This window comes from Xenopus tropicalis, chromosome 8, assembly GCF_000004195.4.
Source record: "Xenopus tropicalis strain Nigerian chromosome 8, UCB_Xtro_10.0, whole genome shotgun sequence".
In the NCBI taxonomy this organism is placed as follows: domain Eukaryota; kingdom Metazoa; phylum Chordata; class Amphibia; order Anura; family Pipidae; genus Xenopus; species Xenopus tropicalis.
Window position 1 is genome coordinate 46,974,782 of NC_030684.2, and position 21,052 is coordinate 46,995,833.

Genomic DNA, 21,052 nt, shown 5'->3' on the forward strand with positions numbered 1-21,052 from the left:
TTTGTGTGATTACAGGGCTGTTATTGGTTATCCCTCTCCTACTGTGCTCTTGGCAGGGAGCGTTAGAATATGCACACCCCTCATTTGAAACATGGACAAAAAACATCTATGGGGAGCTCAATAAAGGGGCCATTTTTAAAGTTAGTGATCATTTTTAGCGCAGAGCAAAGCCAGCATTATATTATTACTATTGCCTACAAAATTAGTGGTTTTTTAAATGTTTGTTTATCCTATATGTCTCGTTTAACCGCAACGACTGCATTGCTATGCATTCCTCCTTGTCCCAAACATGACTGACAGCATTAGCATTATCAATGCCAACCTGGATTTCCTCACAGCACATTTCGTTCTAAAGGAAGTGGTTAAGCCCTGGGGAGCGTTAGTACCAAACATAACAATCCTTGTTTTTACAAGTCATGTTATCAATATGGTTCCTGTGCATTAGTAATTTCAGAGCACCAAATAGTAGCACCAGGCCTCGTGCTCCTTGTGTATTATTTCAGGCTAAAGTTTCTCTGTTCCTTCTGATCTCTATAGGGGTATCCAAAGACCCCAGACAGAAGTGCAGGGGCACTAAGGACAGCAAAAGCTTAGCAGAGAGTGCTTATATCTGGGCAGGGTCGGACTGGGGCAAAATACCCGGAGGGCCCTGGCCTTGGTGGGCTCCAGCGGCCCAGACCCAACCCTATTGCTGCTTCCTCTGGCCTCCGATGTCCTCCCCTGACGCGTTTCACATACGTGTTCATGGGAGGACGTCAGACAGGGGCCCCTGTGGGGGGGTTTAGGGGTGCGCAGCAGGGGCCCCTGCCGGGGACGTGGCCAGAGGAGGCACCTTGGGGGAGCGGGGCTCTTGGGGCGGCAGCCCCAGTAGGCTCTGCACCCCCCAGTGCGACCCTGTATCCGGGGTCTGGCTGCTCACTGCACCTCACATACAGTTCATCCATGCTGTTTGTCAGTTTTTTGTTGCAAATTGCTGACTCAGACTTGAATCAGCCAAGAATGGAGGGAGAGATCTGTCAGTGACTCACTGCGCAGTGTGTTGTTGTCAGACAAAAAGCAAATGCTAGAGTAAAGCACTGACAAGTAAATCCTTACATATCAACACAACTGTAGGAAAAAAATTAATAGAGGCTTTTTGTGAAGCAGATTTATTGAGCATTCGCTACAGTTTAGTGGATTTTTTTTTATACAGCAACAGTTCCTTAGTAATCCCTTTAGTTTCATCTTAATAAGAGCAGTATTAGCAAATGTCTGAATTCCCAGAATAATATTATTCAATTGAGTTTTTTACATTCTGATGTTTTAATAAATAAGCAAACATTCCAGTTTTTTTACATGTTTATTCGAAGTAGAAAAAACTCTAAAACTTTTTGATAACTAGGCCCAATAGTGCCTGATTATAAATCATATGTGGACTTGAAAATGTTTGTTACCCTAATTAATAACTGGGCTTTTGTATTACTAAAGGTAATACAGGTATTGGATCCATTATCCAGAAACCTATTATTAAGGAAGCTTGGAATTACAGGAAGGCCTCCTATACTAGAGTCTATCTCCAGTATAACCAATTCATTCAAAATTTTACAAATGGTTTCCTTTTTCTCTTTAATAATAAAACAGTACCTTGTACTTGATTCCAACTAAGATATAAATAACCCTTATTGGCAAAACAATCTTATTAGGTTTATTTGTTGCTTAAAGGAGAAAAATGAAAGGTCGAATCATTCGGGGGTGCCAAAATTTTAGACACCCCGCCCGTAAGTGTAGTCGCTACCTTATACCCCAGGTTGGTGCTCCTATTAGGAGATACCTGCACCAGCCCGGGGTAGCTGCAAATGAGCGATCCTCTTCCTTTTCTTGTCTATCTCCAGAATCCCAGGGCCCCAGAAGAAGGAAGAGGATTGCTCTTTTCCCCTAACAGGAGCACCAGCCTGGGGTATAAGGTAGTGATTGAAATCACTGAGAGGTACCTAACATTTTAGTACCCCCAAGTGATTGAACCTTTACTTCTCCTTTGATTTTTACGCAGACTTAAGGTATGGAAACCCAAATTACATAAAGATCTGTTATCCCGAAAACCTCATGTCCTGAACATCCAAGAATCTTTTACTAGATAAAAAAAAACGATTTTCCTGGAATTATAAATGCTAAAATTCTTTGTTTTCATTTTTAGTATCAGGAAGCAGAGAAAGCCTTGCACGGCTCAATCAGCGATCTCTCTGAACTAATCAAGAGGCGCCTTGAAAGTGTTGCCAGCACTGGAAGCTCAGCTAGCTCTGGATTCATTGAAGATAAAAGCTACAGTGACTCCGAGGAGGAGGATGAAGGTACAGAAGGGGAAAAATTGCCTTATGTCCTGCTAACACTTGCTAACCCCAGTATGGGAAGGTATTCTCTTAGCCAGCTAAACATAGGCAGCCATAAGCAGCAATGAATAAACTTGAACTAATCTCTTATTTTAGTTTGCATTTAATGAAAATTGATTAGATACTTATATAGGATAGAGCACACTGTGTCCATAAAAGCATTCCTTCTGGGCACGTTTGCCTTTCATCAGCAGGGACATTCTCATCTCAAATCAGTTCGTCCGTGTTCAATAAAAAGGGTGGCCATGTAATTGTGCTACAAATGGTTAAATTGGAGGAACAGTTGTTTTTTCTCCTACCAAGTCTATAGAGAGCCTGTTGGTACAGGGCAAGTAAACAAGTGCAAAGCAGAACTTGTACTTATGCCACTTACACATACTATATGTCGTGACATTGAACATTTATTTTAAAATCCACTTGAAAAATGTCCTTTCCATGGTAGCGCTAAGATTATGTGATTCTGCACGTCTGCCTTTCCAGAATAGTAGGGCAACAGTTCACCGTGGTTTTTATCTCTTCCTGATAATGTTGTGCCATATGAGAGTACAGCATCTACACCAGGAAGTGGGAGCACAAAGAAAATAATGGCCCTGTTCAATATAACATATCCTATATCTCAAGTGCTCCCTCAATGTGTAGAGAAAACATATATACAACAATTATTCCTGCTTGTATGCCAACAAATGAGGGATAAGTGACTTATCAGACAATGCATTACTTCCCACCATTTGCTGCCAACCCTTACTCACTGACCTTTATAAATGGAAAAACAAAATTATATGCAGAAAAATATATCTATAAGAATATGAGAAGGATTCCTGGAAAGCTGTGCTGGTGCAATAATATGAATATGAGCCCAAGCCCATTCTATATTCAGCACTCAGTGATGCCTGTCACGTTATTTCCCTTAGATCATGAGGATGTCAGTAAGAAGCTGCTAAGCATGGAAGATCTCATATGCTACAGCTTCCAGGTTGCCAAAGGCATGGAGTTCCTGGCATCAAGAAAGGTAAGAACTTTATCCCATAGTCACTACTAGGAAATACATAGCATTTCATTATCACTAATTTCGTTTATTTCCATTTTTCACAGAGCCATATCTATAAACTAAACAAAGAAAATCTGTCAAAACTTTATGGATCTTTAAATTTCTGTCTGTTTTTAAGATAATTACAAATTTCAAATCCAAGTTTCATTTATTATAGGCAGTCCATTTGTTGCTGAATGACTTTAGAGGGGCCGTATACCACCTGTTTAAAAAAAAAAAACGTATACCCCATAGTTCAACGAATAGAGCTTGTGCTGACATGCATTTTGCCTATTGTTTTTGTTATTTCTTGCACTAAATTAAAAAATGAAACAAAAGTCACACAAATCTATGCTTTTTTGTTATTTCTTAAGCTAAACAGGGCAACAAAACCTGGATTTGACAAGCAAGAGCATTTTGATTGTCTGTTTTACTGATTTTACCCAAAACAGATCTTTATCCTCCATTGAGAAATGTTATTTGCTAGTCTTGGGTTCATAAGATTTTTAATTGGCGTGTTGGTTGTCAAATTATTTATAATTAGAATAAAATGGTAAAAGCAGAAAAGGGTTGAGGCCTCTTCATTTCACTTAAGTTAAAGAAAGGGCTATACTGCCCCTTTAAAGCACTGGAGCAAGATTAATGTAGTTCAGGATTCTGTATTTAGCCAAATCTTTTGAGTATTCGGTATTCGGCCAAATCCAATTTTGATGGATTTACTGCATTTATTCAGATATTGACAACTGTTTTACTTTTCATTGCTTTCTTTTTAATACTTTATAAATTCCCAAATCTATCTTTTAAATCTTATAGGACTGTCATTTTTTTGTGTTCTGTAGTGTATTCACCGGGATTTGGCAGCCAGGAATATCCTTCTGTCTGAAAATAATGTTGTAAAGATCTGTGATTTTGGTTTGGCCCGTGATATATACAAAGATCCGGACTATGTGCGAAAAGGAGATGTGAGTAAAACAACAGGGGAAATGTATTTATACATGGGAAGGAATAATGAAATCCTTGACTAGGTACCAGATAACTGGTAAAATCAGGGGACACTTAGATGCAAGTAGCTGAGATGCACTGATTGCTTTTAATTGAACCGCAACCAGCGCAGCCCTTCTAGCTATTGTGTCTTCTCAATTAACTATCTCTCACTAACACTTAATTTAGATGTATGCTTCGGACTACATTGGCTTCTGAGTTGCCTTGCACCTGTACTCATATGCATTGCAAATTAGGCTGATTTTATAGGAATCCAGTTTTATATAGGTGAGGTGGGTGGGAAATAGTAGCAGATAGATTGATTTTGATGGGTCAGATTTTATCTGATCTTGTCATGCAACACCACACAACAGCAGCAGATTTTATAGGATCCTACAAAATCTAATCTCCACATCTACATCCGACAGTCAATGTATTTCAATGAGAAGATAGTCTGTCAGACACTGACAGATTTTTTATCATCAAATGAAGACACAGCTCTTCCAACAAGTGTGTTGTGTCGGATGGCAAAGCTTTCATGTAGTTAACACAACAGATTTTTTTATTGGTCCCAATATATTTTAATCCATCAGTTAGAATGTGTTTTGTCAATCCAACTGTTCTACAAAATGTATCCATATATTAAATGTCCTTGCTGGTATATAATGCACATGCTATTTCAATGTCTGGGAGTTGAAGGGTGATGTTTCTCCTGCTTGCAGGCACGATTACCTCTTAAGTGGATGGCACCTGAAGCTATTTTTGATAAAATCTATACAACACAGAGTGATGTGTGGTCCTTTGGTGTTCTCTTATGGGAGATATTTTCCCTTGGTAAGTAACACACAAAGTACTTAACCCATTCAGTATGACAACAGCAAATGTTTTGTTCTGTATTTTACAAGATTGGCTAGAGATTTTTTTTTTCATAGTTATATTTTTTTTGTAGTCTGTAAAGTGGTTTAGCTTAGCCCTTGACCACAAAAAGCCTGGAAATCAAGCAATCTAGGGTCCTTTCCAAAGGGCTTGGACAGACTGTGCAAGCCCATATGAGAGGATACAAGAATTTTCCAACCATCAATGTTATGCCAATGTCAAGGAACACTATTAACCATTTCAGAGAAAAAGCCCAGTATAATTTCATATATATATTTTTCTCACAGACTGAGCTGTATGTACAATGATGCAGAAATTATAGGTACTTATCCAGGGCTGGTGTATTCCCTGAAAATGGAGGGGGTTGTGATTTTATTATAATTCCTTGTCTAAAGGACACATTTTTAAATCTACAAATATGTAAATGTTAAATTTGGTACATTTAAACTCCATTAGGACTGAAGTTATGTCCCCTTTTCACTGATAATGTTAAGAGCCATCAGTTTCTATATTATGTCATAATTATTCATCCTTTCCTTTAAACTTGTTCTTCATAGGTCCTTTTGTTCCTTCTGTACAGAAAAAAATGTATCAGGGTTCTGTGTCTGAGATTAAAATTGGTTCTTTGGTGGTTGTTGTGGTTCTATAAACAACCCCATGGGCATAAATTAAGCCAGTGATCCCCAACCAGTGGCTCAGGTGCAACATGTTGCTCCCCAACCCCTTGGATGTTGCTCCCAGTGGCCTCAAAGCAGATGGCTATTTTTGAATGCCTGGCTTGGAGCAAGTTTTGGTTGAATAAAAACCAGATGTACTGTCAAACAGAGGCTCCTCTAGGCTGCCAGTCCACATAGGGGCTACCAAATAGCCAATCATGGCCCTTACTTGGTACGCAAAGGTACATTTTTTATGCTTGTGTTGCTCCCCAATTCTTTTTACATTTGAATGTGGCTCAGAGGAGGACAAAAAGCTAAAAGTTTTGGCTTTGCTAGTGAAATGGAAAGGGTATAAGTCAGTTTTACACAGCGCACACATTGTTAACATGCTGTAGCTATTGATATGTTCCTGTGTGTGCTTGGCTCGTAGCCTTGAGCTGAATGCTGCCAAGTTGACTTCATTTCTGTATATAAGTTAGAGACTTTATTAACTGATCAGTGATGCAATGTAGAGTACTTTGAAATAATAGCCCTTTTCCCCCCAGGGATATTAAAAATGTAATTTTTCTGGGATAATAATGGAACCTGTCTGATCCGTACTGTTCGGGGCACAGACGGCAGGTGCCACGTCAGCCTTTGCGGAACTACGAGTTTCAGCATTCTTTGCCATCTCAGCTTGCTGAAGGCTGTTGGATGTTGAAGTTTCCCAGAAGCTTGATTTGTATCTTCCTAGAATACAGCACTGTATTGCCTGTGGCAGCATCCGGAGCTGACTCTGTCTATGATCTGTCTTATTATGAGTCAAATAAATAAACAGTTTATGAAAGCTGATTCTTCAACATTTAGAGCACTTCACAGTTTTCCTCTTAAAGGTTAAACTTGCTATAAATAGATCTATTCGAAACAAATTTCAATTGGTCTTCATTATTTATTTTGTATGATTTGCCTTCCCATTCTGTCTCGTTCCAGCCTGCAACTGCAAATGCTATTGTAGCCTCACAAACAGATCCCCAGAGAGGGTTATACTTATTTTTAATTTCTTACCTTTGTTTTAGGCACTCTACTAATTATCTTACAGTCTCACATCCAAAGAGCTTTGTTATAGCTATGGTAGAACTAAATAGTTGTGAATAGTGCAGGCTACATTGTACTAAAATGAATGTAATGGTGTGTAAGGGTGTGAATTTAGGTAACTACAATAATAATAGACTGGGATAATAATAATAATAATAACTGAGCTATAATTTGTGTTATAAAAATGTTATATTCAATTTTAATAAAAAAAAAGGAAAATGAGCTGAAAACATCAAGATTCAAGGAAACATTTGCTGATGTATTGAAGCCATGGCTGCATACTCCTAAACTTTAATAACCTTGACCCCCCCCCCCAATATAGAGAGATGAGTGGTTGAATCCCCTCCAGTAAGCGTATGTCACTATGTAGATAAGACAGTCCCAATTCTTTGAACCAAGAGGGATGGGGGGGTTCACACGAAAGTGGGCGAAGTCTTGGGCGAAACCAGGAAGTGCCATAATGATTCCAGTTTTCCAGGATGTAATGTTGGGCAATATCATTAAGACTGAACAATTGTGAAAGAGTGTAGGTGTAGTTATAGTAGAACTTTTTTTATTTTTAGTGCTGTAAGTTTCTCATTTTGTCTACTTGTCAGTGCCAGTGCCTTTGTGTTTCCATGTAAGAGCCCTGCATTAGTCAGAATGCCATGAGTGCAAAGTATATGGTGTCAGTCTGCTTTAGTCTTTGCAGCAATGCTATTAACCAAGGATTTTAGCTGAGCATTTTCTCTGCAGAATGGAGTAACTTCTAGTAATTATGAAATGTCTAACTTACATGAAAAAAGAAAATAATTAATAGTGCCCCTGTAAGTGAGAAATAGCTGGTCAATCAAAATGTAGGCAGTCATTAGAGTTACGCAACCACAAGGCCACAATTACACTTATATTATTGGTATAGGGCCCCTGGTATTGAAGAATGGCAGGGTCCTCCAAGCAAGGGCAAAATAGAAGTATTTTCTTCTAGAATGTCCAACCTATGTGTGTGAGCGATGCAGCCAATATAAAACATAATGGAAAATCAGAACAAACATTCCGTTATATGCTTCTTATTAGGCTTGGTGCATAGTTTGTCTATCAACAGCATCAGAGATTTACAACCAGCTGGTTGACCAGTAAGGATAATAATTCAATAAGTGAGAATTTTATGGAGCCAGAAGGAAACCTTTGGCTTATTGTGGTCTGAAAGTGATTATTTGTGTAATGTATTAGGGCAGAAAACTGGAACACACTTGTACTTTCATTCCAGCTAAAGGCACTCGCGGGCCCAGTTACTGGGCTTTTCTGAAAGCATATGTGGTATTTTGGATGAGTTTTCAGTTTATGAGTAAAGCATTCCAGTAGAGATGTTTTAGACGTCTTACACCTCTTTACCTATTAGGTGCTTCACCCTACCCGGGAGTGCAAATTGATGAAGATTTCTGCTGTCGACTGAAGGAAGGGACTCGCATGAGGGCCCCAGACTATTGCAGTCCTGAAATGTAAGTCACATAGGGTAGAAAGTTGGGATTTCAGAACAATTTGCTGCATCTTGTATGCTTTTCTGCAATGTAAAAAAAACACAGAATGTGAGATAAGATTTGGGGCCTTGTAGAGCTGATAATATAGAGATGGGTTCTACCATAGTCTGTGGCAGTGTGACACAAACAGAATAATGTCAGTAATGATCCTAAAGTATATTATTAATTATGTATTTTAGAGTAGAATATACTTTTTATTTTTCTGTACCTAGGCATGTGTTACTGAATTAGAATTCCTTGCTTTCTTCTGCCCTAGTTACCAGACCATGCTGGATTGCTGGCAGGGGGAGCCAACAGACAGGCCCACCTTTACCGATCTGGTCGAACGCCTAGGAGATCTCCTTCAGGCCAGTGTTCAACAGGTGTGATATCTTTTTCCTTTATTGCTAAGATTGCTTGGCCAGTTTATGTTATAATTTGTGTGTTGAGAGACTCATGAGGTATGAAATAGTATGAATATAATACTATTTATGAGGGGAACACTTATTTGAAAATGGTGGACAGTTACAATTCCCATGATCTTTGTTCTCTTTATTTTGGGGGTGATAAACTGGCTGAGATATGTTAATTTCTGGTCCCTGGCTTTTTTTTTCCCTTTGCTTACTACATGTTGTAACCTCAGTCTCCAAGTGAATTTATGGCACAGTCATCTCCCTTAGAATGTTAATAATGGGTCTTCCTTTCCTTCACTCTCCCCTGCAGGAGGGAAAGGACTATATTCCTCTGAACATGGCTTTGTGTACTGATGGAGAAACCAAGGCAAAAACTGGAAGCAAAGAACCAAGTCAAAGAGATTCCTTCACACGATGGAGCACACTGGAAACTGGGTAAGATATTAACTTGTAAGGGAGACCTGGCACGCACACCCTGCCCCACTATGTGTACAGCAATTTCATTGCTCTAATTAATTAATTATCTAGTGCTTATGTTATAGGGAGGTTATACAGTATTCATAAATATTGCTTATATCCTACTTACCTATTATCATATAGTACAATATGAGGCTATAGATCATTAGTTTGCATATATGCAACAACATTCTCAGAATTCACCATAGATCACCGTAACTATAGTACCCTGCTATCATTAATTCATGGTACTGGTGGGATTTTTTAAGTTTACGTCAGCTGAGTTAAGCAATATTACAATACAAACTCATGAGCATGATGGCAAATATGCAGAGGAATAATGCCACAGGCGCACACTAGACTATTTCCTCATACTTTACTGTCAGTGTATGAATAAATAAATGGATACGTTAATTCTATTTGCTACTGTTAGCTTAGCAAAGATATATTTAGCCATGATAAGGTCATCTATAGATTTAAATATGTCCAGTACCTTTAAACTAGCAAATTCGACAACTGTGCACTACGAAAATGATTTGAATGTATTTATGGCCTCCTACATGACATCAAATCTCTAGTCATATATGAATAAATGATTGAACTTGGACTGAGATAGCCAATCTATTGTTTCCATATGTAAGGAGGAAGTTGTTTGCAGGCAAGCAGCTCATGCAAAGTATGCTCGGCATTTAAGCTGAGAAGATTGCCTTCATCTGCTGTCAGCCAAAGGGTTAAAAGAGACATTTGCTGGGAGCGTCCTGCAGGCCAGATGTGGTTGCTGGGCAGGATGTCACTGTTTTGTTTAAATTACAGGATTTTAATACAGGATCAAAATGTAAAAATATGCATGGTTACGTTTAGTAAATCAGGAAAAAATGATCTGCACCAGACTAAAAAAAATGCACTGTGTATGCTATAAGCTGTTACATTGAAATACAGAATTCAGATCAATCATCTGGAAACCCATTATCCAGAAAGCTCCAAATTACAGGAAGGCCATCTCCCAGAAGACTCAATTATAAGCAAATAATGCAATTTTTTAGAAATGATTTCCCTTTTCTCTATAATAATAAAACTGTACCTTGTACTTGCTCCCAACTGAGATATAATGTATTCTTAATAGAGGCAAAATAATCCTATTGGGTTTATTTGATGTTTAAATGATTGTACTAAAGATTTAAATGGTGATCCAAATTAGGAGAAGATCCCTTATCCAGAAAACCCTAGGTCCCGGGCTTTCTGGATAACAGGTGCCATATCTTTATACAAAGTCCTTAGAAACCCTATGTGGCAAGCAAAATAGTCTGTTCTGTGTTAAGAACCTCAAGCACTGTGTATTTGGCCAATGAGAATCTTTCCGTCACCCCTGACATGTCCAAACCAATGGAAGCATCGGATTCCTGATATAAAAACAATTCTTTTATATTTTAGATATGAACACATTCCCCTTAATTATCACTGAGTCATTAAATAGATATGTTAATCCACTGATATGATAACATTTTAGTTTCTGAACATCTGCCAGTACCTGAAGCTTACACAGGTGATAAACATTGCTTCCCTGACTGCGGGTGTAGTTCCTAGGTAGTGGGGCACCTAAGTTCTGAGGGAGATACAATGAGTTTATCCCAACCAAAATCCCTTTAAGAACAACATGCAGTTTAGCTTTAGTCAACACTGGGAGATATTGGGAATTGTATCAAAGGAACCTCTTTTTCTGACTCAAGCTTTGGCTCTTTTGGTTTCCAGAAACAACAACAAGAACCGACCACTGAGTGTGAAGACCTTTGACGAGGTGCCAGTGGGAAAGGACAAAGTTCTCACTGAGGTAAACACTTGTACAAGGGTCAGGAGTGAATGTGCTCTATACGGTCCCACAGAAATCAACAAACACGGTGCTAGAGGCATAGGCGACTGTAAGTGTGGGAAGGAACCACAGAGAAATGACAAACACATATAAATCTCCTCTCCTCTGCTCTTCCCTGTGCCCAGATTCACAAAGCAACAGCTGATTGCAACCATTCCCATGGTAAAATCCTGTAACCTAACAGGTGGTTGCTAAGAAAACTTATCACAGCAGATGGATGCTATGTATTCTGCTCACAGCAACTTGTAATGCAGAGATATCCAGAAGGGGAGCAGGATAAGCACTAACAAACCCATATACAGAATTAGAAATTCTAATTGTCTATCAGGAAGCTTCCCCTTTAAGTATGTCCTTGTTTGTATAATATTTTATTTTTAATCATCCTTGGCAGAGGCTTCTCTGTTTGCTTACTAGGGCAGAGGGCCCCCTTTGATGATGGCTTTGCAGACATTTATTGGTTTATAATTACTTTAAGACACAAGCAAACTGGTGCGGAGCACAGGGAGTGCTGCCCTTTCTTGAAAGCTCAATCTGCTAAACTCGGCTTCTAACAAAACAAATTACAGAGCAGCATCCTGTTTCTATATTCATTACCCTCGCAGACACTGGGAATGTTTTTTGTGTAAATAAGCAGAGATATATTCAGCAAGCATTCTTGTTGGGCCTATTAGTGATTAATTTCTCCTGGAAACTGTCTGTAAACTTGCTCAAGTCTTCATGCTTTTCTGCGCAGCCACCTGCCCATATACAGTGAGCCAGGCATTCTGGGGAGATATCATAAATAACCTGGCTAGACTGCTCACATATTTATCTGGGTTCCTATAAAAATACCCATTATGCCATTGGTGCCAGTGACAGACGATGACAGCCTTTACACTTGCCAGGAGAAAAATGAGTAACCTCAGGGAATTTTCCAAACCTTATATCTATATGTTTAATATATATATATATATATATATATATATATATATTGTGGTATGGTGACAAAAAGGTCCCCGGTTTCCTGGGGAAAAGTGATTGACAACAGGTATGTTGGGCCACGGATTCTCAGACATTTTTACTGAAGTGAGACCAGCAGTGTTTTGGGGCATAGAAACACTTTGTTTCTCTGCAGTTTTTTAAATTGTTGATCCGGGGCTGGTCTTACGGGGAATCCGCAAGAGCAGGGTAGGTGGATTCCCAAATCCATAGGCCAGGTTTTCAGGAGGCCCTAGGCCTATTTGTAGTACACCTGAAGCTGTGCAGGGGGCTGATGAGCCTGTGTGTGTGAGAGAGAGACACGCTGCTGGATTTGCTCAGCTTCAGGAGAAAGAGAAGCATTTATTTTTGTGTTAGCGAGGAGGCTTGATATTTCTGTTCCAATTCTTGTTTTATACCCCCTGCGAGGGGAAACTTCTGCAACCGCTGAAAAATAAACGCGGGCAGGAAGCCCTTACACCGGTCTTGGTGTGTGCAGTTGCCTCATTTGCAGCCTACCAGCGAGTGAACCCCCACAATTGGTGGAGGATGCGGGCATCGACTGCCACACGCGGGAGTCGCCTGACCACAGTAAGTCTCCTGTGGGAATTGTGTGGACTGTATATCGTATAAGTGATATTTAAAGGGACACTGCACATAAAAGTTATAATATGGAGGATGTCCTCAAGGCCTTGCTGCAATCCACGGTTGCCTTACAAAGGGCCCACCAGGAGAGCCTGGTGCTACAGCAGCAGTCTAACGCCAACCAGCAGGAGGCAAATCGTTTGTTGGAAGCCCATATTACAGCACTGGCACAGGCTGCAGAGAAAGATCGGCAGTTGCAAAGTGAGCTGGTAAAACAGCTGACAGCCAAGGTCTCTGGGGATGCTGCTGTGGCCCCTGGAGTACATCGCTCCATCCCAGGCAGCAACCTCCTGCAGAGAATGACTGGGCAGGATGATGTGGAGGCTTTCCTCTGTACCTTTGAGAGGACGGCAGAGCAGCAAGCCTGGTCAAGGGAGCAGTGGGCGATGATTGTTGCACCACTACTAGTGGGGGATGCCCAGAAAGCTTTTTATGATCTGTCCTCCGAGGACGCTAAGGACTATGACAAGTTGAAGTCTGAAATCCTGCGGAGACTGGGGGTAACCACCTCTGTGAGGGCCCAGCGGGTCCACAGTTGGGACTTTAAGGTTAAGGGGTCACCGCGTTCCCAGATGTATGATCTCATTAACCTAGTGAAACGTTGGCTGCAGCCAGACTTGCTTTCCGGACCTCAGGTAGTGGAAAGGGTCACAATGGACCGATACCTGAGAGCCCTTCCCACAGAATTACGGCGGTGGGTGAGCCAATCTGACCCAAATACAGCAGACCAGTTGGTGGAACTGGTGGAGCGATACCTCGCTGCTGAGGACTTCACTACCCGGGTGGTGTCCACCCCGAAGAGGCTGTCTGCAGTTGTCCTACCCAAGAAGTCGGCTACAGTGGAGAAGCCCAGCGCAGAGGACCCCGGGAACCCAGGTTCAGAGTCAACAAGAGGAAGATCTCGTGGAGACAGCCCACGCCAGACCCGCAGAGCTCCCCAGTGCTGGAGGTGCCGAGAGTGGGGACATATTGCCCCCAACTGCCCAGCTGATCCAGAACCCATGGAGTGTGGAACAGAGAGGAAGTTGTCTCTGTTCGCTCAACCAGGTCTTGTTGCAGATCCTGAGGTACCTACTTGTGTCGTCCAGATTGGTAAGCGCACTGTGAATGCACTGTTAGACACAGGTAGCTTAGTCACACTGGTAAACACACAGCTCCTGAAAGACTGTCCTTTAACCCAGCGTCAAGTGGGAGTGGTGTGTGTACATGGGGACTGTAAGAAATACCCCACGGCCCTAGTGACTTTTGTGACCCCCGCAGGGACTGTGTGCCATGAAGTGGCAGTGTCTCCCATACTCCTGCACAGTGTAATTTTGGGCAGAGACTTCCCCTTATTTCGAGAACTGTGCCAGGAACAGGTTCCGGAGACTGAGCATGGGGAGGGGAGACTCCACCCAATTGAACTGGATCCTTCTACAGGGACTGTTAAGGACAGTACAATGTCTGGGGGAGAGAAAGTGGGACCACTCGTCTCAGATGTTATTGTAAATGGTACTGATGAGGGGTCAGAAGAAAATGAGTTGTTTCCCTTAGCTGTATTAGTTGGCGAATCTGAAGCAACTGCGGAGACTGTTGAGGAACCTAGCATGCCTGAGCTAGAGGTCTCCCGCGATAACTTTGGAACCGCCCAGCTAAGGGACCCAACACTTACTAAAGCTTGGGAAAATGTCACCATTAATAATGAGAACACAGAAAATCCTGGTGTAGATTGTGTATTTCCTCACCTTGTTGTACAAAATGACTTGCTTTACTATGTGGATAAGATTCGAGGGGAGATTGTGGAACAGCTAGTGGTTCTCCAGCCATATAGGAGAACGGTTCTCAATCTGGCCCATTCTCATCCACTAGGTGGGCACCTAGCATATGAGAAAACCAAAGACCGAGTGTTACAGCGGTTCTTTTGGCCGGGGGTATATGCCGATATAAAGAGCCATTGTGAATCCTGCCCAGAGTGTCAGAAATCTGCTCCAATGCCCCATTTTCGCAGCCCGTTAGTCCCATTGCCAGTAATTGAAATTCCATTTGAGCGTATTGCAATGGACTTGGTAGGGCCACTAATAAAATCTGCTAGAGGGCATCAGTACATTTTGGTAGTCATGGACTATGCCACTCGGTTTCCAGAGGCTGTTCCCTTAAGGAACACCTCCTCAAAAACCATTGCCCGAGAGCTGTTCCACATGTTCACCCGTACGGGAATTCCAAAAGAGATACTTACAGATCAGGGGACTCCCTTCATGTCTAGAGTAATGAAGGAGTTGTGCAAATTTCTCCAAATCAAACAGTTACGCACATCTGTTTATCATCCCCAAACTGACGGGTTGGTAGAAAGGTTCAACAAGACCCTCAAGGGGATGTTAAAAAAAGTGGTTGATAAAGATGGGAGGAATTGGGATTGTTTACTTCCCTATCTTATGTTTGCCATTAGAGAAGTCCCACAGGCCTCTACGGGGTTTTCCCCCTTCGAGTTGTTATATGGGCGCCACCCACGAGGGCTGTTGGACGTGGCAAAGGAGACATGGGAATCTGAATCCACCCCATACAAAAGTGTGGTAGAGCATATTGCAGACATGCAAGACCGTCTTGCAATGGTCATGCCCCTTGTGAGAGAGCATATGCTTCAGGCCCAGGAAGCTCAAAGCCGAATATATAATAGATCGGCCCGTGTCCGAACTTTCCAGCCTGGGGACAGGGTGTTAGTCTTGGTTCCTACAGTAGAAAGTAAGTTCCTGGCCAAATGGCAGGGCCCTTACGAGATTATAGAGCGCATAGGGGAAGTTAATTATAAGGTGTCCCAACCAGACAGGCGTAAGAAGGAGCAGCTCTATCATGTGAACCTAATTAAGTCCTGGAAAGATAGGGAAGCCCTGTCAGCCTATTCTACAGCTGTAGAGGTAGAAATCCCTCATGTGCCTGAGGTAAAAGTGGCTGAGACCCTCACTAACAGTCAGAAGCAGGAAATGAGAGAATTCCTGATCAGGAATAGACAAATATTCTCAGACCAGCCTGGGCTTACTGAGATGATAAAACATGACATTATAACTGGACCTGGGGTTAAAGTCAATGTCAGACCTTATAGGATACCCGAGGCCCGACGCCAGGCAGTTGCAGGGGAGATTAAAAGGATGTTGGAGCTGGACGTAATTGAGGAGTCCCATAGTGAATGGTCCAGCCCCATTGTCCTTGTCCCAAAACCGGATGGTAGCATCCGATTTTGCAATGACTTCAGAAAGTTAAATGAGGTCAGCAAGTTTGATGCATATCCTATGCCCCGGGTAGATGAATTGATTGAAAGGCTAGGACAGGCCCGATACATCACCACTCTAGATCTTACCAAGGGGTATTGGCAGGTACCCCTCACCGAAGGGGCGAAAGAGAAGACGGCCTTTTCCACTCCTGAGGGGCAGTGGCAATATAAACGCCTACCGTTTGGCTTACATGGGGCCCCAGCTACGTTTCAGAGAATGATGGATCGCATTCTCAAACCACACAGAGGGTATGCTTCAGCCTACCTGGACGATGTGGTTATCTTTAGCCCGGACTGGGAAAGTCATTTGCCTCGGGTACAAGCGGTCCTTGACTCTATCTGGAAGGCTGGTCTGACAGCAAACCCCAAAAAGTGTGCCATGGGGTTAGAAGAGGCCCGCTATTTGGGGTATGTTATTGGAAGAGGGGTAGTCAAGCCCCAGGTGTCCAAAATTGAGGGAATTCAGCAGTGGCCCCGGCCCAATTCCAAGAAGCAAGTGAGGGCTTTTCTTGGGATAGTGGGGTATTACAGGAGATTTGTCCCCAATTTTGCCTCCCTAGCATCCCCACTTACTGACCTCACAAAAGGGAGTAAAACTGGAGCAGTTACATGGACCCCAGAGGCAGAAGAAGCCTTTCTAAACCTGAAGGCATCCTTGTGCAGATACCCAGTGCTAATAGCTCCTAATTTCAAAAAAGAGTTCCTTGTACAGACTGATGCCTCTGAGGTTGGGTTAGGGGCTGTTCTGTCACAAGTGGTGAATGGGGAAGAACACCCGGTAGCATACCTAAGTAGGAAACTAACCCCCGCTGAATGCAGGTATGCCATTGTTGAGAGGGAGTGTCTGGCCATCAAGTGGGCATTGGAGAGCCTGAGATATTATCTCTTAGGGAGGCAGTTCAAACTTATCACCGACCATGCCCCACTTAAATGGATGGCCCAAAATAGGGAAAAGAATGCCAGGGTCACCAGGTGGTTCTTATCTCTTCAGAATTTTAAGTTCTCAGTGGAACATAGACCTGGAAAGTTGCAAGGTAATGCAGATGCTCTCTCCAGGGTATATTCGTTGATGGCATGCTGTGCTCAGCCCCACGGGCTTGAGCAGAGGGGGGGGATATGTGGTATGGTGACAAAAAGGTCCCCGGTTTCCTGGGGAAAAGTGATTGACAACAGGTATGTTGGGCCACGGATTCTCAGACATTTTTACTGAAGTGAGACCAGCAGTGTTTTGGGGCATAGAAACACTTTGTTTCTCTGCAGTTTTTTAAATTGTTGATCCGGGGCTGGTCTTACGGGGAATCCGCAAGAGCAGGGTAGGTGGATTCCCAAATCCATAGGCCAGGTTTTCAGGAGGCCCTAGGCCTATTTGTAGTACACCTGAAGCTGTGCAGGGGAGCTGATGAGCCTGTGTGTGTGAGAGAGAGACACGCTGCTGGATTTGCTCAGCTTCAGGAGAAAGAGAAGCATTTATTTTTGTGTTAGCGAGGAGGCTTGATATTTCTGTTCCAATTCTTGTTTTATACCCCCTGCGAGGGGAAACTTCTGCAACCGCTGAAAAATAAACGCGGGCAGGAAGCCCTTACACCGGTCTTGGTGTGTGCAGTTGCCTCATTTGCAGCCTACCAGCGAGTGAACCCCCACAATATATATATATATATATATATATATATATATATATATTCATGTACTCTGTTATTCTCCCTAAGCATTGCAGACGTGCAATGACAAATGGAAGAGAGTTGGACGTAAGCCATTGTAAAGCAGACACCTCTGAACAGCTGGGATTATTATTTTTAAGTGATGTTGCATTACTACAGTTTTGTATTCAATCACATAGATAAAGGGTAAATAGTGAGTGCAGGAATTGGCAAGGTGATTAATTGCATATAACCTGAACAACTGAGAAAGTAATCTGGCACGCTGTTCATTCTGCGCACTGGTTCGTGTTTTTATTGAGAGGGAAATTAAAAAGATGCAGTTATGTGTTTCCAGATTACATTCAAACAGTATAAGATCAAGGGTATATTATTATAATACACAAGAGCCATGAATATCCTGTAAAGGATATCTAAGCATGCTTAGTAATGTCATCACTATTAATCAGGGCTTAATGATGTCATATCAGTCACATGACTCACTGAAACTTGTGTTTTATAATAAATAATTTACCCCCTGTTGTAAAATATGAGGATATTTTACATTACATTAACATTTATTTATAAAGCGCCAACATATTCCGCAGCGCTGTACAATAAGTGGGTTACATACATTGGACATACAGAGTAACATATAAAGCAATCAATAACCGATACAAGAGGTGAAGAGGGCCCTGCCCAAAACAGCTTACAATATTATAAGTCACTTTGGAGTTTCTTGACCTGTATAAAATCACTTGGCCTTCGACTACATAACTTTGCATGGTCAGGGAACTCCTCTGTGGCTTTTAATATCCTGTGCTTATTGATATAATTCCTGTCACATGATTTACTGAAACTTGTGTATTATAATAAATAATGTACCCTCTGTTGTAAAGTAGAAGTCACCTCAGAGACTTGTTGGTGAATTATAATATCCTGATATTTTACAATAGGGGGTACAATATTCACTATATATTTTACAATAAGGGGTACATTATTCACTATATAATATTATATAGTATTATGTATTATATGAAGACCTGGTAAATGAAAGACAGCCAGTGTAGAAGTGTTATGATAATAAAAACAGCAATAAATGCATAATTTATGTCCCTGTAAAAAGCTACATAGGGTTGTATGATCGTTTCTGTTCAGTATACTCAACCGGAGATGTCAAACCAAACACCCTCATCATTGTGTGTGCATAGAAGGGATGTGCATAGGAACAGAATGATCAATGGACTGATGTGCACTTACTGCACTGAGCACATTACTATGTGGACAAGTGAAAACATGGATTTTGAGACTCAAATAGCTGCACATTACCTTTGCTTCTTCATAAACATCCGAGTCAGACAGACATATTGGGAAGATGATGATGATATCAAAGGGACCAAAATGTAATCTGTACCTGCTAGGCAGACAGAGACCATGTTTTAACTAATGATTTATATTACGGCACAAGTCCATCTTTCAGTGATGCCTTCATTTGCAGTTCAACCCCTCTTTCTCTGAACCAGAGTTGCACCGTGCCAGTGTTACTTGGGATTATTATTATGTGCTTGTTAAATACATCAAGATGTTCACTTCATATAATTTTGAAATGCAGTAGTAACCAGTAACATCTTTCTAATAGCTTCCCAGCACAAAGTGAAGGTTATTGTTAAGCATTTTTGTCTGTCTGCCACAGGAGTTTGAGTCGGACAGCGGGATGGTCCTATCTACCATGGAAGTAAAGAACCTAAAGCGACAAGAAACCCGGTCATGGCCATTTGGAATTATTGCTCATGCGTAAGTTGAGATTTTACTAAGAATTTACCTTAGAAATAGTTCTAATATTTAAAAGGGGAACAGTTCCCTAAGCCCGGCCCCCTGTTCTCCTGCTGATCTGGCTGACTGCTTTGAGACTCAAATAAAATGTAACAGTAGTTGACTGTCCTCAGCCTGCCTTCAGCCTGTACTCTCCCAATCCCACAATTCCCTGCACATGTGATGTCAATAAGGAAAGGAACATCACAGTGCAGTGCATTGTGGGTTATGTAGTTCCTGCATGCTGTCTGTAAACTGTGGAGAAGTTGTTACAATTTGTAACATCAATGTTTTATTCCCTCCTCCCCTGCCAGGATTTCAAATGATGCAGAAAGAGAACTGTTTTCCAGTTGGAAGTGATGGGTATATTAGGGGTTTCAGTGCTGTGTGTGTCTCTTTACAAAGTTAAGAAATGTCAAGCAAGTTGTCTTTGCATCTCTAGTCCCTTTTTGTGACTGTAGGGAAGTACAGAAGCAGAGAAGCAATATGGAGTAACTGTTTGCATACATACCCCAAATATCTGACTATTCAGAATAGTAAATATATCATCATGAGCTAAGGCTAAGGGCACATGTGGTGGATCCTCCACCTGGTGTTTTTACCTTACAAACCTGTTAACCAACCACTTGTCTCAGAGTTCTACCCCACAATAATCCCTGGGAAAACAGGCCCCAGTTTTTCCAGAATTTAGTATATCTGCTTAAATGTAAATTGTTTTACATATTACAAAGTCAGATAATAAATAATTTCGCTAAGTTATCACTTAGTGCCCAAGATCTGTAAAGTCTACTAACTACTGTATTTACACATTGCCCGAAGGCTGTAAACTCATATTATGGTATTTACACAGTGACCAAACGCTCCAGCTGCTGTAAGCTTGTATAACTGCTTCACTCATTGTCCAAAAGCTACATCAGCAAAGGGAGAGCCCAAGACTGGAGACAATGGCTGCATACATTACGGGATACAGCACCTCAGAAACATTTACCTTGGATCCATTTCAAACACTTTGTCTCCTTTGTGAATCATTAGACAGAGCTTTCCAGTACAGCTTCTCTCTTGCCAGACCCTGCTGTTCCTTTTGCTGGTGGGATATTTGTTTTCTGTGCCTGGCAAACTAACTAAGGACAGGGTCAAAATATGTCTGACCCACCTCCAAACAAAATGGATACACTTCAAATATGTTGTTAACCAATGTTTAATGTGAAATAGAGATACAGGACATAGGAGACGTGATTGAGAAATAATAATATCAGTCTAAAATTGTCATGGTAATTGTATACAATGATGTGTATTATTTAGCCCTAGAGAATAGGGCTAGAGAATACAGTTGGTTGCACCTCTCCCCTCTAAATGTATTTTTTGACTTGACAAGACGGCCATCTCCTATAGACTCCATTTTAAACAAATAGTTCAAATGATTTCCCTTTTCTCTGTAATAATAAAACAGTATCTTGTACTTGATCCCAACTAAGATATAATTAATCTTTACTGAAGGCAAAACAATGCTGTTGGGTTTATTTAACATTTAAATAAATGTATTTAGAC

General features: G+C 41.4%; 1 protein-coding gene across 2 annotated transcripts in view; it reads left to right on the forward strand.

The window, feature by feature from the left end:
* kdrl (kinase insert domain receptor like) overlaps positions 1–21,052 on the forward strand; it is a 136,896-nt gene that overhangs the window by 108,604 nt on the left and 7,240 nt on the right. For both annotated transcript variants that reach the window (XM_018096816.2, XM_031890779.1), the window contains 9 exons: positions 2,174–2,327; positions 3,278–3,375; positions 4,233–4,355; positions 5,097–5,208; positions 8,359–8,458; positions 8,754–8,859; positions 9,200–9,324; positions 11,095–11,173; positions 19,386–19,486. In XM_018096816.2, the coding sequence (XP_017952305.2) occupies positions 2,174–2,327; positions 3,278–3,375; positions 4,233–4,355; positions 5,097–5,208; positions 8,359–8,458; positions 8,754–8,859; positions 9,200–9,324; positions 11,095–11,173; positions 19,386–19,486 (998 nt within the window). The remainder of the gene's footprint in view (positions 1–2,173; positions 2,328–3,277; positions 3,376–4,232; positions 4,356–5,096; positions 5,209–8,358; positions 8,459–8,753; positions 8,860–9,199; positions 9,325–11,094; positions 11,174–19,385; positions 19,487–21,052) is intronic.